The sequence below is a fragment of the Eubalaena glacialis genome, chromosome 9 (assembly GCF_028564815.1).
Source record: "Eubalaena glacialis isolate mEubGla1 chromosome 9, mEubGla1.1.hap2.+ XY, whole genome shotgun sequence".
NCBI classification, from domain to species: domain Eukaryota; kingdom Metazoa; phylum Chordata; class Mammalia; order Artiodactyla; family Balaenidae; genus Eubalaena; species Eubalaena glacialis.
In genome coordinates, this window is record NC_083724.1 from 1,038,935 (window position 1) to 1,055,366 (window position 16,432).

A 16,432-nucleotide genomic window follows, 5' to 3' on the forward strand; every position below is an offset into this window, starting at 1 on the left:
CGCCTGGGGGGCCGCCTCCCCCTTGTCTGTGAGTCCTCAGCGATGTGAGCCGGGCCTGGCGGAGAGGCCTGTCTGCACCGGAGGGGTCTGCAGGGGAAGCAGGTTCTACGGGCACGCCTGCCACGGCAGCCTCCCTGGGGGCCGCTCACCAGCCCCCACCTCCTGCAAAAGGCCCCACAAGGCACCCGATGCTCCTCCACACCCCCAGGTGAGCGTGAGGAGAGGTGGCTCGGGGTGGGAGGGAGCCACCCCACAGCCACCCGCACCTGAACCGCGAAGCCCCTGCAGCACTGAATCCAAGAGCTGGGAGACTCCTCAAATCCAGAGCCCTCCACCCAATCAGACCAAGGCCGCAGACTTGTCGGAATGAAAACGATCTTCATCTGGAAGTTGAAAACAAGCGGAGGACGCGACGCAGCACCGGGTGAGGGTGGAGCGGGGACCGCGTTCTCTGCAGTGCAGGCTCGGGACACACCCGAGAGCGAGGCGGCGGCAGGTTCCCTTTACCTGTCTGTGCCTTCGTGGTGGCCACGTAGCACTGGTTTTGAGGTAGCGACTGGTGAAGGGGCGGGAAGGGGGGTAAAAGCTGCTGTCGTCCAAACTCTGAGGCGCTTCTGCTCAACTCCTCTTTCGGCTCCTCATGGTCGCGGGCGTCCCGGCCTTCCCTGGGGTCCTTACCGGCCGCATGCTTCAAAACAAAGACAACGCGACAATGACGCACAGGCAGGCGGCGATGAAACAGCGTGCCTCTCCCACCAAACCCCTCCCCGAGAGATGTGCGCTGAGGAGAGACGGGAGAGCGCGGAAACCCGCTGCCACCAGAGCGCCTGTGACAGGCGCAGGTCGGCGTCACAGGCCAAGAACAGAGTCTGCGTTTCTGCAGGGAAGTAGCAGCGGCTGTGACACGTGCGGCACCCAGAACCGGGACCGTCTCCCACCTGGGCCTTTACAGAAAGCCAGCCAGCCTGTGATTTAGGTAATAAACTATGACTACGTTTGAAAATACCCAGACGGGGCACATTCCAGGTGATCACGGCTACACAGTGCACATCCCCCAAGTGGTTTTCACGCCACGACAGATCATCATGTTACACCTTTAAGACGCTTTTGCTCAGTTTTACCCATTTCCTCAGTGTCTCGGCCTTAGCCCTCTGAGACCACAACCTGTGGTCCTGTGATGTGGACGCCAACCCCCTGGCACCGACCAACAGCCCTGCCTTTGCTCCAGACACCACTCAGCCCCCGCCCCACCACTTGCTTCCCCAGAGTCACCTACAGCCTTGAGACAGTCTGATCTCAAACCCGATTCCACTGAACCACATTTCGTTGTGCACAAAGTAGGTGTGATCCTTCAATATACGGGGCAGGGATACTGGACAGTCACCTGCAAAAGGATGGAGGTGGACCTTCACCTTATACCACTGACAGAGATTAACTCAGAAGAGATCAAAGACCTAAAATTGTGAAACTCTTAGAAGAAAACAGGGGGGAAGCTTCATGACATTGGATTTGGCAATGAATCCTTGGATATTACAACAAAAGCACAGGCAACAAAAGAAAAAAGATAAATTAGACTTTATTAAAATTAAAAATTTCTTATAGGGACTTCCCTGGTGGTGCAATGGTTAAGAATCACCTGCCAATGCAGGGGACACAGGTTCAAGCCCTGGTCCGGGAAGATCCCACATGCCGCAGAGCAACTAAGCCTATGCACCACAACTTCTGAGCCTGCGTTCCAGAGCCTGCGAGCCACAACTACTGAAGCCCGCGCGCCTAGAGCCCGTGCTCCACAACAAGAGAAGCCACTGCAGTGAGAAGCCCGTGCACTGCAACAAAGAGTAACCCCAGCTCACTGCAACTAGAGAAAGCCCGCACGCAAGAACGAAGACTCAACGCAACCAAAAATAAAAAAATAAAAAATTTCTTATAAATCAAAACCACAATGAGATATCACCTCACGCCTGTAAGAATGGCTATCATCAAAAAGACCACAAATAACAAATGTTGGAGAGGGTGTGGAGAAAATAGAACCCTAGTGCACTGCTGGTGGGAATGCAAACTGGTGCAGCCACTATGGAGGTTCCTCAAAAAGCTAAAAATAGAACTACTATATGATCCAGCAATTCCACTCCTGGGTATTTATCCAAAGAATACAAAAACAATAGTTCAAAAAGATAAATGCACCCCTATGTTCACTGTAGCACTATTTATGATAGCCAAGATGTGGAAGCAACCTAAATGCCTGTCAACAGACAAGTGGATAAAGAAGATGTGGTGTATTTATACACACACACAATGGAATATTACTCAGTCATAAAAAAGAATGAAACCTTGCTGGTTGTGACAATACGGATGGATCCAGAGGTACTACACTAAATGAAATAAGTCAGAGAAAAAGACGAACACCATGATTTCACTTATATGTGGAATCTAAAAAGCAAAACAAATGAACAAACATAACAAAACAGAAACACTCATAAATACAGAGAATAAACAGCGGGTAGAGAGGTGGGGGAGGACAGACGAAACAGGAGAAGGGGATTAAAAAGTACAAACCACCAGTTATATAATAAGTAAATCATGGGGATGTAACACACAGCATGGAGAATATAGCCAACAATATTGTAATAACTTTGAATGGTGACAGATGGTAACCAGACTATTCCTGGTGATCCTTCTGTAATATATAAAGATATTGAATCACTATGCTGTATACCTGAAACTAATATATTGTAAGTCAATTATACGTCCATTAAAAATTTTTTTAATTTCTATGCATCAAAGGACAAAATCAGTAGAATGAAATGGCAACCTATAGAATGGGAGAAAATATTTGCAAATCACATATCCGATAAAGGAATCATACATAGAATATATAAAGAACTCTACAGCTCAACAACAAAAAAAGGCCCAATTTAAAAATGGGTAAAGCATCTGAATAGATATTTCTCCAAAGAAAACATACAAATGGCCAAAAAGCCCATGAAAAGATGCTTAACATCACTGATCATCAGGAAAATGCAACTCAAAACCGCAATGAGACCACCTCACACTCCTGGGATGGCTACTATCAAACAAACAGAAAACAAGTGTTGGTGAAGGTATGGAGACACTGGGACCTCTGTGCACTGCTGGGGGGAAGGTAAAATGGCGCAGATGCTGTGGATAACACTGTGGAGCTTCCTCAAAAAGTAAACAGAATTATCCCATGATCCTGCAGTTCCACTCCGGGGCACACGCTCTGAAGAATCAAAAGCAGGGACTCGAAGAGCTCTTTGTACAACTGTGTTCACAGCAGCACCATTCACGACAGACAAGGGGTGGAGGCAACCCAAGTGCCCACTGATGGATGATGGATAAACCAAATGTACATGTGTGTATATGTACACGCATGCAATGGAATATTATCCGGCCTTAAAAAGGAAGGAAGTTTTGACACAGGCTACATTGTCTCGAGGACATTGTGCGGAGTGAAACAGGCCAGACACAAAAGGACAAATCCTCATATGAGTGACCAAGCGTAGTCAATCCGAGACAGAAAGCAGATGTCGGGGCCGGGGCTGGGGGTGGGGAAGGGGAGTGAGGGTTTCATGGGGACAGAGCGTCAGTCTGGGGAGACGAGAAAGTCCTGGGGAGAACGGTGGTGACGGCCGCACAGCAACGTGAATGTGCTTAATGCCCCAGAGCTGGATACTCAAAAACGGTTAGAACGGTAAATTCTATGTTATGCGTATTTTAATGCAGCGTCCGCATCTCCAGGAGTCGACACCGGGGAGATGCCAACAGGCCTGCCAGGGGCGGCCCTGGACTCGGCTTCTCCCAGTGGGACCCACGCTCAGCCCTCTGGCTCCTCTGCCAGGCTCCCCGCCTGGGCCCCGCACGCAGCTCCTCCTCACACAGCGCAGGCCGAGGCCTCCTCCGTGGCCTCCACCGCTAACGTGCCCTGGCACAGACAGTCCTGGTAAAGGTAACCTGTTAGCTGCGTCAATTCTCCAGTCCTTCTCAAATATGCAAGCTTTGTCTCAAGGAGGTCACTGCTTTGACACGACCGCTCCCTCACTCCTCCCACCAACGACCTCACAGACCACGCCAGCTACCACCTCAACCAGCGCTTGCAAGACAGACGTGACACAGGAGTTTAAAGGATACATGGATGAAGGCAGAAGCTAAATCTGAGAAGGAAACAGCCACATGAGGCTCGTTCTCACTCGGGTACAAAATCCATTCTTTGATTCAAGGTATTATTTTTGAAAATCTAAAAAACAAAATTAAGAACTGCTGAACTTGAGTGAAGACTCTAAATTTTGTTAGGGCTCTATCATCTGACAAAGCAAACCCACCGAGGTGGAGGAGCTGGCATCTGACCTCCCGGCGGGGCACCGCAGAGCCCCAGCCGGTCACCCACGTGCAGAGAGGACCTGCGCCAACACCTACCTGCCACGCGCCCGGGTCACAGCGTGTGACCGAGACGCCTGAGGGCAACCGCGTCTGGCCCCCGCCGGCCTCCCCCCCCCACGCGCTCGCTCTGCTCAGCGGCTCTCCCCTCCTTGCCCCGGCCACTGTCGGGCCTGGCCCAACCGGGGCGAGTCCTCACAGCCCGGTGCCCCCTCTTCCGGGTGCAGCAAACACCCACCCGCACCCCAGCTGCACGAGGACCCACCCCACCCGGACCAAGAGTACCCAGCCAGGCCCGCATCTTCTCTCCATCTTCTCTCCAGAACCCAGGGACTACTGGGGGGCCGTGTGGAAGGAGCCAGGGAGAGCGCGGGGACACAGCCACCCAAGGAGGAGCCGGAGGTCCCCGTGCGGCACCTCCAGGAATGAGCACAATTCAGTTAGGGAGACGGGTCTACACTGGCGTGCCAATGCGGGATAAAAGGGTCTCCTTCCAGAAGTTCTCACTTCCTTTGCGTGAACAGTGGCTGAGTCTAACCCTGTGTCGGCGCCTTCTGACGGCACAGACACTCGGTCCGAGAGGCAAACTGGCCCTGCCCCGCCTGGGGATGCGAGGCCACCAGGCTGTGAAAACCCCTGCATTTTTAAACTCTTAAAGGACAATGGATTTCTTGCCATAAGCATGTAACACTCTTTCTATCATTGGGATGACTGTTTTCAAAACGCAATTTTCAATAAAACATGCTTTCCGAAGAAAACCAAACAAGACTAAACTGGGTCTGGGGAGAAGAGAAGCCAGAGGGCAGGAGAGGCCGGGTCTGGACCTGGGCCGGGAGCCAGGCAGGGCGGGCACCCAATCTCCACGTCTCCAATCCCCTCCTCCGGCAGGGGTCCCAGGAGCAGATGAAGTTTCCAGGGTGTGGAGCAGATGGGCTTGGTCTTCAGGAAATCAGGTTCCAAAGTCTCAAAATCCTTCCCTTTTCTTTCGCTACAAGGGACCAGCCTGAGAGTGCTCAGTAATATCCAACAAAATATGTGTTGCAATTGACTGCATGCTACTACTAATTACAATAACTCCATCCAGAACAAAGCTAACCCTCGGATAAACCTTATGGTCAGAGATATTTCTTGAAATTAAATTTCAGATTGCTTTTTTTTTTATCCCCTAGAGGGATATAAAAAAATGTTTAAGAATAAAAATACATTAGAATAAAATTCTAGAAGTGGGGATGGAATAAGAGTATAATTTTGAGGAGATAAATAAATAATGTTGTCTGACATGCATTTTAAAATCGATAATGCTGGGCCAAAAAATGGTAGGTAAATAAATAAATGAACTTCACCCTGAGCCTCAAATCTAATACAAAAATTAATTCACAACAGGTCATATATTTAAAGTTCACATAAAACTAAAAAACTATGAAAATTAGAGAAAATCTTCAGGATCTAGGGCTGGGTGAAGAGTTCTTAGTCATGACACCAAAAGCACAGCCTTAAAAGAAAAAAACTGTGTAAGCCGGACTTCATCAAAATGAAGAACTTGTGCTTTAAGAAAAGCCATAGGGTCTTCAGTAGCGAAAGGATGAAGACCAGCTACAGACCGAGTGAAAACATCTGCAAACCAACACTTGACAACGGTCCATATCCAAAACTCTCAAAGCTCCCAAAATATTTAATTGTAAAGTGGGCAAAAGATATGAAAGACATTTCACCAAAAAGGACATACAGATGGCAAACAAGCACATGAAAAGTTGTTCAACACCATCAGTCATTAGGGAGGTTCAAACTAAAACCACGACAAGGAATCACAGCTATGACAGAGAAGAGGCAACACCAAACACCCCTCTCGAGGATGCAGGGACATAAAATGTAGCAGTCTGTGCAGTGCAGTTTGGCAGTTACTTATAAAACTAAATATCCAATTACCACATAACCTTGCAATTGGGCTCCTGGATATTTTACCCAGAGAAACGAAAACTTTCATCCAAACAAAAATGTGTACATGAATGTCCAGAGTAGCTTTAATGGAACACCCCAAAACTGAAAACCCCCAAATGTCCCTCGATGGGCGAGCGGTTACACACGCAAAACTTGTCGACACGCAAAGGAGGGCCCTGCAGACATAGCCTGGGTGGGGTCAGGGGTGCGGAGTGAGGGAAGAAAGCCCCCGAACTCTGCCATCCCGCGTTTCAGAACACCTGAAACAACACACCTCCAGAGACGGGGGACAGGGTCAGGGACGGCCGGGGTGACCACAGAGGGAGGCTCGCAGTGCTGGGTGGGCACGTAAACCCACACCGTGGTACCCTGGGGGAAACCGGCTGGAGGGGACATGGGCTTCCTCCGTACTATCTGTGCAGCTTCCTGTGAATACTTATTAAAATGTTTAAGTTTCAGCACGTACATAAAAATACTACGAAAGGCAGAAGTCAGGCCAGGGCTGGCCGGGCTGGGGGCGTCAGGGGCCCCACGCTGCGTGGGCAGTGGGCCGCGGCCCAGCTTCCAGCACCCCCCCGGCTCCCCAGTCACAGCAGGCAGGCGACAGCCAGGCAACAGGGAAGCACAGAAACAAAGATGAGCACACTCCTGGTGGAAAGCCATTTCAGGGGAAAAATCACCCGAACAAGAGGTGCCAAGGCCAGACAGACCCCCACATGAGGAGACAGGAGTTGTAACCAAGACCATGCAAGGGTTATAACTGTCTTTTGAAGGATAAGACAAAGATGTAACTAAGAACGCAGGTATTCTTAAAAAACTAATCCGAGACACTGGATATGAAAAATATAACTGTCAAACTGAAAACATCAACATGTGGAATGACCAGCAAGACCGAAGTGCTGGGGAACAAATGAGGAAGCTGGAGAAGAGGGGAGCTCCAGGGAGGGAAGCCGTGCAGGACCTTCTAGAGCTGGAGAAACACACGGGTCAGGCCGCGGGGCCCCTGGGGAAGGGTCCGACCCGTACCAGCAGCGCCAGCACAAGCAATGCCAGGCGTCTGACTGCACACCCGGACTTCATGCAGGAAGCGGGGAGCAAACCACGCCCTGTGTCTGTAGCGCATCACTCCCAGGCCCCAGCCGCCCTCCCGCCTACTCACTCCCCAGAGAGACAGGCGGGTGCTGAGTCTCCCAAGCCAGTAACTCCCCAAAGCGGACGAGGAGCTCCCGGTGAGCCCAGGCACCTATGAGGAGAAGCCCAGAAAGCAGGCTGACGGGTCACCCTCGGGAACCCTGCAAGGCCCGCAGGCAACCGTGGCTGACGACCCCACCACTTCCCGGCCTCTCCCCTCCACGCACAGAAATCCACTTGCCATCCGCACACGAAACAAAAGAGGAGACAGACAGGAGAGCGGCCCCACCCCGACAGGGACGTGTTACCAGGCCCGGGATGGACTTCGGCATGGTCTTCCGAGCCCTGTGGACCTTGACGTCAGCGCCCGGGGCCGGGGCCTTCTTGTCCTCTGTGTCCTTGCTGCCTTCCCCGGGCTTGGCTGGCATGGTGGCCGGCGGCTGGGGAAAAGCGCCAGGAGTCCTCCCTTTGCCAGCCCCGCCAGGGAGGGTCTTCGCGGCGTGACCGGGCAGGGAGGAGGCCAGGGCGCCAGCCACCCGCAGCGGTGGCTCAGACAGGGGGGCCTTGCCGAGGAAGTAGCCGTTGCTCCCGACGACGGGAGTCTGAGTGAAGCCGTCGGCTCGGATGTGGTTCTGCTTCCCCACCTCAGCGTCTCTGTCCAAAATCCCATTTTCCGCTATCCGGGCCACCGGACCGGCTCCTTCCTGCGGGCTGACTCTCGTGCTTTCCTGAGTGTGCTTCACAGCGGCCGGGTGGCCGTTGGCATCGCTCTTGTCGCAGGACCCGTTGGTTTCCCCGTCTGCAGCCACATGGGCCTCCCCTCCCTGCTGCTCTGCCGAGCCTTCATCAGCAGCCATAGGTGACCCTGCGGACAGAGGAGAAGAGTCAGTGGCTGCCCCGCCTGCGACCCCAACACGAGAGCCCCCACTGCCCTGCTTACACAAAACTGTCTGAAGAAAAACCACTTTATTTCATAGACAAACGTTTGAGTTCAAACGGATTAAATACAAAGTATGTCGCAGACACTGTCTCGACAGTGAGTCAGTTAAGGGGGGAATGACCCCATCCCCGGAAGGGCAGTCTGTGCCCCGCCCCTAGCGAGGTGTGGGCGGGGCGTGGTCCTTGAAACAAACACCCCGCTCCTCCAGTGAATTCTTAAAAGACTTCAAACACATTATGCAGGATTTACATATCCTCCAGTAACAAATTCACCACTGGAAAACAAAACTGGGTAGGATTCAGAGACAGGAAACAAGGCCTCGGGAGCAGCTTCCCAAAAACAGACCTAAAGAAAACAGGGCGAGTTTTCAGTCTGTCAGCCAGAAGCCTCGTTACAAACCCCTGGTCTCTGAAGCGCATCTCCTCCACAACTTGATAAACAAGAAACACACTTCCCATCAGCAGATCGACACACGTGGAGCCTCACTACAGACCCCAGTAGAAAGCTCACGGTTACAGCGCTGGGTGCAGAGGGGCTGTGGTCACGTCCAAGACCCCACCACCCCTCACCCCTGTACCCCTGTTTACAGCACATCACCTGCCATGACTCCATCACGACTGTACTGGGCCCTGGAAGGAGAGGTCCACGTTCACTACTGTACCCTGAGCACAGAAACACGAGTGCAGTATGTACTGTCTGAATGAATAAACAGCTATTAATTTTTTTTTAAACCCTTGGCAAAACAGAATAGGTGAAAACCTACTCAACTTGGAGAGGGCCGCATGCCAATCTGCAGCAAAGATACACTTATTCAGAAATGTTGCATGAATTCCGTGTAAGATCAGAAACATCAGGACATCCATTAACACCACAAAGGTTCACACAAGAGTGGGGTCCCAGATGACCCCACGGGAGAGAGAAATGAGGAGCAAGGCCTGGCGACAAGGGTTGGGCTCTCCTGCACACCTGGTCCGTCAGCAAGTCAAACACGAGTGCAGCAAGGCTGCCAAATCTGAAATCAAGTACAAAAACCAAAGGCATTTTTCTATGCCGAACTTAACTTTTGAGAAAACATAAGAAAAAAAATAAAACAGTATTCACAAAAAAGCAGGAAAACCATAAAGGATATAAAACTTTAACCAAGATCATGCAAAGTCTCTGCAGAGAAAAAAAATTTTAATAGAAATATCTCACAACCTTGAATGTGATGGCAAAAATACAAAGATGCAAGTCGCCTCAAATTGACTCTTTAAGTTCCATGATACCCTAATCAAAATTCCAATCAGTGTATTGAGGAACTCCATAACCTTATTCTAAAATGTGCAGGGAAAATAAATTTTCACAAACAGCAAAGTAAATCGTGAAAAAGCACAGTGAAGGAAGGGGAAGTGGGCCTCTCCCAACACAAAGGAGGACGGGGACGTGGATAGTCATGGGGCGTCGAGCACAGCCGCCCGGGGGCCAGACGCTGACAGCTGCTCAGAAAGGCAAGCTCCTAGGACAAATGCATCTCAACTTGCAAAAGAATAAAGTTGGACCCTTACCTCACACCATATACAAAAATTAACTGAAAACGTTTCCAAGATCTAACTATAAGAAGAAAACACAGGCATAAATCTTTATGATCTATGAAGCAATGGTTTCTTAGATGCTATAACAAAACCACAAGCAACCAAAGAAAAACAGATAAGTTGGACTTTATTTTGTGCTTCAAAGGATACCATCAAGAAAGTGAAAAGACAACCCATAGATTGGAAGAGAGTATTTGCAAATCACACATCTGATAAGGAACTTGTACCTAAAATATATTTTTAAAAACCTCTGACAATGCATTAATAAAAATCAATAACCAATTTTAAAAATGGGCAAAGGATCTGAATTGACATTTCTCCAAAGAAGATGCACAAATGGCTAATAAGCACACGAAAAAAATGCTCAGCATCGCCAGCCAGCAAGGAAATACACATCAAAACCATGATGAGATACCACTTCGCACCCACTAGGACAGCTGTAACCAAAAAGAAGGTGCCAGTGAGTGTTGTCAGGAGCCACCCTCGCTGCTGGTGGGAATGGACGTGGTGCAGCTGCTGCAGGAATCAGTCTGGAGGTTCCTCGAAAGGAGGGCCCAGGCCTGGGCTCAGGGGCCGTGTGCAGAGGAGACTGGCACCTGGCATCACTCATCCACAACTTCTTTTAGAAAAGGGCCCAGGAGGGCAGACAGGGTGGGAGCCCAAGGAAGGGAACATTTCAAGGAACGGGGAGGAGGACAGCACCAGAAGGAAAACGCTGAGGCAGGTCTTCAGAGGTCCCACCACCGTGAGCAAAGGGGCAGGCAGGACAGTGTGCGGGGCAGCTCCGGGAGGTAAGCGCCCCAGGGCCAGCCGGGGTGCAGCAGAGAGGGGCCGGAGGGCCGGATGAGGCACCCTGAGGTGCAGGGCGAGGGCGGAAAGCAGGGCAGGGCCACGGCCTTCCGTCCAAGCTGGGCCGTCTGGAGAAGATGCCCCAGGGAGAGAGGGGGTAAGGCTGGAAACAGCCCTGGGAAGCCAGCCAGGCAGCTGCCCAACCCCCACCCCACCCAGCTCCCTGAGCCCCAACAGCTCTACTAGAACCTGAAGCATTTTGGTCACACGCTAAGTGACACACTCACAGGTAAGACGGTCCTGCCCTGTGGCCTGGGCTGCTGGGTCCCTTCTCTCAAGCAAGGCTGCCCTGCCATCAGCCCCGAGCTGGGGGCCCATACTCTGCCTTCACCCACCGCCACCCTCGGGTGTGCACAGGGCGGTCACAAAAGCAGAGGACCCCGTGGATGTGAAACGGTGTCAGAGCAGCATGTGGGCCCACCAGGGAGGGGCAGGGCCACGGCAGTTCCCGTCGTGGGGGCCGCACCACAGCTCGGGGAGGACACAAAAAGCGGCTGCCGGCCTAGGGCACAAGGTGGTCCCTGCCACCAGGCCACTCGAGGCCTCGTCCTGGGAGGCTCAGGGCCGCCCACACCGAGCTCACAGGTCTACACGGAACACTGGGGCACAGGCCTCCGTCTCCCTGCAGTGCCTGGAAAGGCAGGGCCCTCGCCTCCCACTGCTGCACACACGGCAACCTCTCCAGACTGGCCTCCGCCACCCACGGGCCACTGTCTGTGTGTCCTCAGAGGATGCAGGGCCGGATGGGCGTCTGACAGCCCGGGTAAGCTCGCCTGACCTTGGCCCCGAGCCAGCCTCCTCCCCACCCAGCTGAGAGGTGGGTAGACATCGTCCAGGGACCAGGCTGGGGCGGTGGTGCGGGTGTGCACCCGGGACCGGGCGGCGATCACCGTCACAAGGGGCAGGAGCGCGGTGCGGGCGGGTTTCCTTCCACGTCAGTGGGGACAGCGCCACACCACCGGCCAGCAGGACGACACTGAGACACGCTTCTCGTCCGCACGGCCCTGCTGTTCGCACAGGAGGCCCCGTGCAGACACGGCCGGGCGGACACCAGCATCTGAGGCTCCCAGGCGCCGGCCTCATGGTATCCAGCCAGGACGCTGCTCTCCAAAGGGGCCTGGCTGGCACCCCCAGGCAGCTTGGGTGGGACAGTAGGGTTTACCTGTCATGGTCTGTCCCAGAGCCAGCACCTCCCAGCCCGACTCTGGGCCCGTCCCTCCAAAAGCTCCCCTATGTACCAGCCCCTCGCCAGCCTCCCTCCACCTCCTGGCACCTCCGCGGCGGCTTCCACGCCCCAAGACCTGGTGCGGCCGCCCCCCTGCTGGCCCCACGGCGCCCTGAGGACCAGGACGCACAGGGCTTCCACCCTCCCAGAGACCATGAGCCTGGGACCCCACAGGAGGAGGCCGCACGGCAGGCCTGGCCGAGGAGGGGTGGCCAGGCAAGGGGGCCCGGGCGCCCTTACCTTCGCTCGGCAGCTCGGCTCCCAGGCCGCAGTCCTGCTTGGTCTCCCCCTTCGCCGGAACCGCCTGCTAAAGAGAAATAAACGTCAGCCGGGCTCCGCCAGCAGGACTCCTGTCCGTGGGCATCGCATCCAAACCAAAACTAAACCACCAAGGACAGGACGGACAGGGCACCGCAAGCCAGTGGAAAATGCTCTTGACACGGTCTCTTCGGGAGGAGGAACAGCAGTCAGCCACAGTCCCGAGAAACCTCTACTTCAACTGTATTGGGGGGATAGTCTTTTAATAATAAGAACGCATGGCTTACATAACTAAAATTGCAAATGTCTTCTCTATTATAGGAATGCTGCAATTTATTTCAAAGTGCATTCTGCTGCTGACAACAATTCATCTAAGTATTTCAAATGTCCAACAACCTACAGAAGTTAGAGAAATGAATAAATCAAGAAAATTCAATAAAAACCTGAATCACTAAATATTTGAGTCTACCATACAGAGACGTGAATTACACGATGCCTCTTGCAATGGTTTTAAGACAAACTTCTTGCCTCCGGGAATGTGAGAGTCTGGTTAGAGAACGGACAGAAACACACAACACACCCTTAAGCGGGGTCTCTGCAGGCGTCCCGTCCACAGGGGGAGCAGCCGACGCAGACCCTCCAGGCATCTCGCTTAGACATCCACAGTCTAGGGGTCTAGCTCCCATAACGCTTGCGTAACGTTCTGGAATGTTTTCTTCGAGAGACACCACAACATATGTTGGGAACACTCCTCCTGAGCCTGGCTCCCACTGCTCATTTCACTGGGGTCAGGCGGCTCCCTGGAGCAGTGCCCACCCCCACCTGGACCCCCACCTCCACGGCGCCCTCCTTCCTTGGCACCTCCAGAAGTCCCCACCTGCTGACTCCACCACCCCAGGCCTGCGGGCCAAGAAGGGGCACGAGCACGGCCAGCTCCCTCCGGCCACTTCCAGGCTCCACTCTCCTACCTTCCCGGGGCTCCACGTCTGGCCTGACCAGTGGTTTGAAACCCAGTGGTTTTCAAAGTGTAAGCTGAGGATCCCTGGGGCCCCTGAGAACTCCTCAGGGGACCTAAGAGGACTTGTTTTTTGAGGCACGTGTGCATGCACACACACAGGGGTAGGGTCTCACTGGCACTACCCGGTCCTGGCCCCCAGACCACAGCCAATGGCACCTGGGTGGACATCCGCTCCTAGCTGGTCACACAGGGTCCCTTGTTCTAGGAGCTGAGGAGCTCAGTCGTGTTCGTGGCCACGTGGATGAAGGCCAGCCATCGTTCCTGAGCACCTGTCGTGTGCCAGGCACCTGCCAGCCCAAGGGGAGGCCTCAGTGGACAGCAGGGTCCAGGCCACAGGGCCAGCTGACAGTGGTTTTTACATCACCAGAGGCCTGTGAACAATAACAGACAAGATGTGACAGAGACCTCTGTGGTCAAAGCCACGTGTGGTCCTTTTCAGAAAAGTCCTCAGAGCCCTGTTCCAGTCAGGGGATAAGAAACAAACACATTAACTTCAGCGAGAGTGTGGGGTGCTGTGACGTTATAAACAGGGGTACAAGGCTGCAACGGTGAGGGGTAGCCAGCTGGGGGCTCTTCTCCAACCCCTCCCAATGGCCTTGTGCTCATACCATCTACGGGCCTGGATTAAACAGTCCTGCTCTGTTGGCACTGGCCAACTCCCTGCTGCCCCTTCTGCAGTTAGGAAGCTGGAATTTGGTGTCAGGCACTAAGGGAAACTCTTGAGGCCTCAGAGCCTTCCTCCCAGAAGAAGGGGAGTACTTTCTTACGGAGTCAGACCTGACACATCCCTCCTCATCAAGGAGAAACAAGCCTTCATCGCGGATGGCAAAGCCCAGCCTCTGCTCCCCTCGGCACCCCCTCCCACACCCTGATGCCAGCCTCTGGCCCCTGGACCCCGCCACCCCTCAGCAGGCCAAGCTCCACCTCCTCAGACAGCCTCACCTGGACCTCGCCTTGTGGCCCCACTGGTCCCACCACCACCAGGCACACCACCAGCCTGTCTGCCCTGCCAGCATGAGCACTCAGGGTCCAAAGGGGGGAACCTGTCCTGTCCCCAACCTGTCGGCAGTGCTGGGCGTGAGGAAGGGGCTGAGAAAGCGTCTGGCAGAGAAAAACAGGGTCTTCCTAGGGGACTGGGTGTGGCGCAAGCCTGAGGGGCACTCTGGAACAGCCCAGACGCACAGTCCACACGTGTTGCAGCCACCCTGCTCCTTGTGGGCACTGCCAGTGCCACGTCTGGAAGCCCAAAGGCCCAGAGCCTGAGGCTGCGGGTGAGCTCGGCCCACGACCAGGGCAAGAAAGACGAAATCTCCTGAACCCAGATGCTCTGTGAGTTGAACCTATATGTACCTAGCAAGAGGGAACATGGTTTTCGTTGCCTTTTCCAAAGGGCCAGCAACCTACAAAATCGACATCAACCAGGAAAGGATTACAGGTGGAACACGTAGCCCAAACCACTAACAAAACCAGAACCAAACAGAACTGCTGGCAGACACTTGAAACCCCTGCCAGCTCTCCCGCAGGCAGGGGCTGTGACAATCCCGACAGTAAAAGGTGGATGGGTGACATCAGTCTCTGCTTTGCAAGAAGAGCCTCAACTAACCCCAGAGTGAGCTTGGGATATGGGGACACAACAGGAGGAGGAAAACCTCCAGAGAAGACGCAAGCCAACGGCAGTGCGCACAGCAGAAGCTCTGAGCAGTGCGAGGGCCCCTGGGCGGCACCGGCACAGAATCTCGGCTCCCACGTGCCACCTCCACGGAGAGACTGAGGCTCCTGGCAGAGAGGACCCACTCCAGGCAGGGCGGGGGCACAAGAGGAGCTTAGAACCTCGGGTTGTGCCTGAGAACGAAGCACTCAAAGCTGGCAGGGCGCGTCCAAGAAGCAGGACAGACCCAAGGGATGCCCACTCCCGAGTTTGCGACACTTGGAGCATCAAAATGAATAATGACAGAACAGGAATGGTAAACCAGTGAATTAACACCAGCATTAAATAAATGAATGGATAACAAACAAATCCAACAGGGAAAGCTCCTTATCCTAGATGCCAACAACTGAAGGCAGAGAGAGGGCTAGGAGCTGAAGCCACCATTACAACTCGTGGAGGAAGTTTCGTAATAAACGGGATCTTACAGAATCTCAAAGTATCTCGCCGCAACACCGTCCTCAAGTACAAAGGGAAAAGCAGTGACCTTCCGTGGAGAAACCTGTAGCCTCACCCATGGGACGGTCACGGACAGAGCGGCAGGTCTCCTGATGGGACGCACCCTAACCCTAACCCTTCCTGCCACCAGGGTTTCCAGAAAGCAACGCGATGTGCTCTTGGAAAAGGAAGACCGAGGAGCTGGAGTCCCCTCAACTCCCCATCCAGAGCGGGAAAGCACTGTGAAGGGACTACTGTGACAACCGCACGCACAGCGACCGGGCACCGTGTTCTAGTGTGATTACCGTGACACCTGTATGCACTGCAGACCAGACGGTTGTGTCAACATCGGGTATCTTGATGGTTATTCAGAGAAATGTCCTTGTTTGTAGTAAATAAGAGCCTGGACTTACCTCTGTGCGGGTCAGGGGAGACAAGATGCATCTGTGTGTGCACACATGTGCACATATGAAGGACATAACAAGTGGAGTCTGGGTGAAGGGTAGATGGGAGCCACTGTACGAATCTTGCAACTTTTCTGTATGTTTGAAATTATTTCAAATTAAAGTGTTTTAAAAAGGAAAAGTTAGGAAAGTCTTCAGACTGGAAGCACGCCGTGCGGCCACGGGGCAGACAGGGTAGAACTGAAATGACGACAGGGCGTCTTGCAGGGAACAGAGAGGCAGCAGCAAGGACTTCCCAGAGGGGAACTGGCCCACGGCAGAGGCGCAGAAGCACAGGCTTGGAACCTGAGGACCCGGGCCCTATCCGGCTCCTCTGTCCCCTTGCACTTTGCCGAGGTCACCTGGCTTCTGCAGCTGCAAGGCAGGGACCACTCGTTCCAGGCGCTGCTGTGAGGACGACGGACCTGGCGCCTGACGCGGAGCCAGCAGACCCGCAGCCCAGGATGCGTGAGGACACAGAACACGCGTGCACCGGGGGCTCCACAAACTGCTGCGCCTGC

The 16,432-nt window shown here is 53.6% G+C and overlaps 1 protein-coding gene across 4 annotated transcripts in view; it reads right to left on the bottom strand.

The window, feature by feature from the left end:
- The window catches only part of EHMT1 (euchromatic histone lysine methyltransferase 1), a 155,061-nt gene that overhangs the window by 65,459 nt on the left and 73,170 nt on the right, over positions 1 to 16,432 (bottom strand). For 3 of the 4 annotated variants that reach the window (XM_061199515.1, XM_061199514.1, XM_061199512.1), the window contains exons 2-4: positions 12,290 to 12,356; positions 7,773 to 8,329; positions 508 to 688 (exon numbers count right to left, since the gene is read on the bottom strand). In XM_061199515.1, the coding sequence (XP_061055498.1) occupies positions 508 to 688; positions 7,773 to 8,329; positions 12,290 to 12,356 (805 nt within the window). The remainder of the gene's footprint in view (positions 1 to 507; positions 689 to 7,772; positions 8,330 to 12,289; positions 12,357 to 16,432) is intronic. The other variant, XM_061199513.1, reaches the window with a different exon arrangement.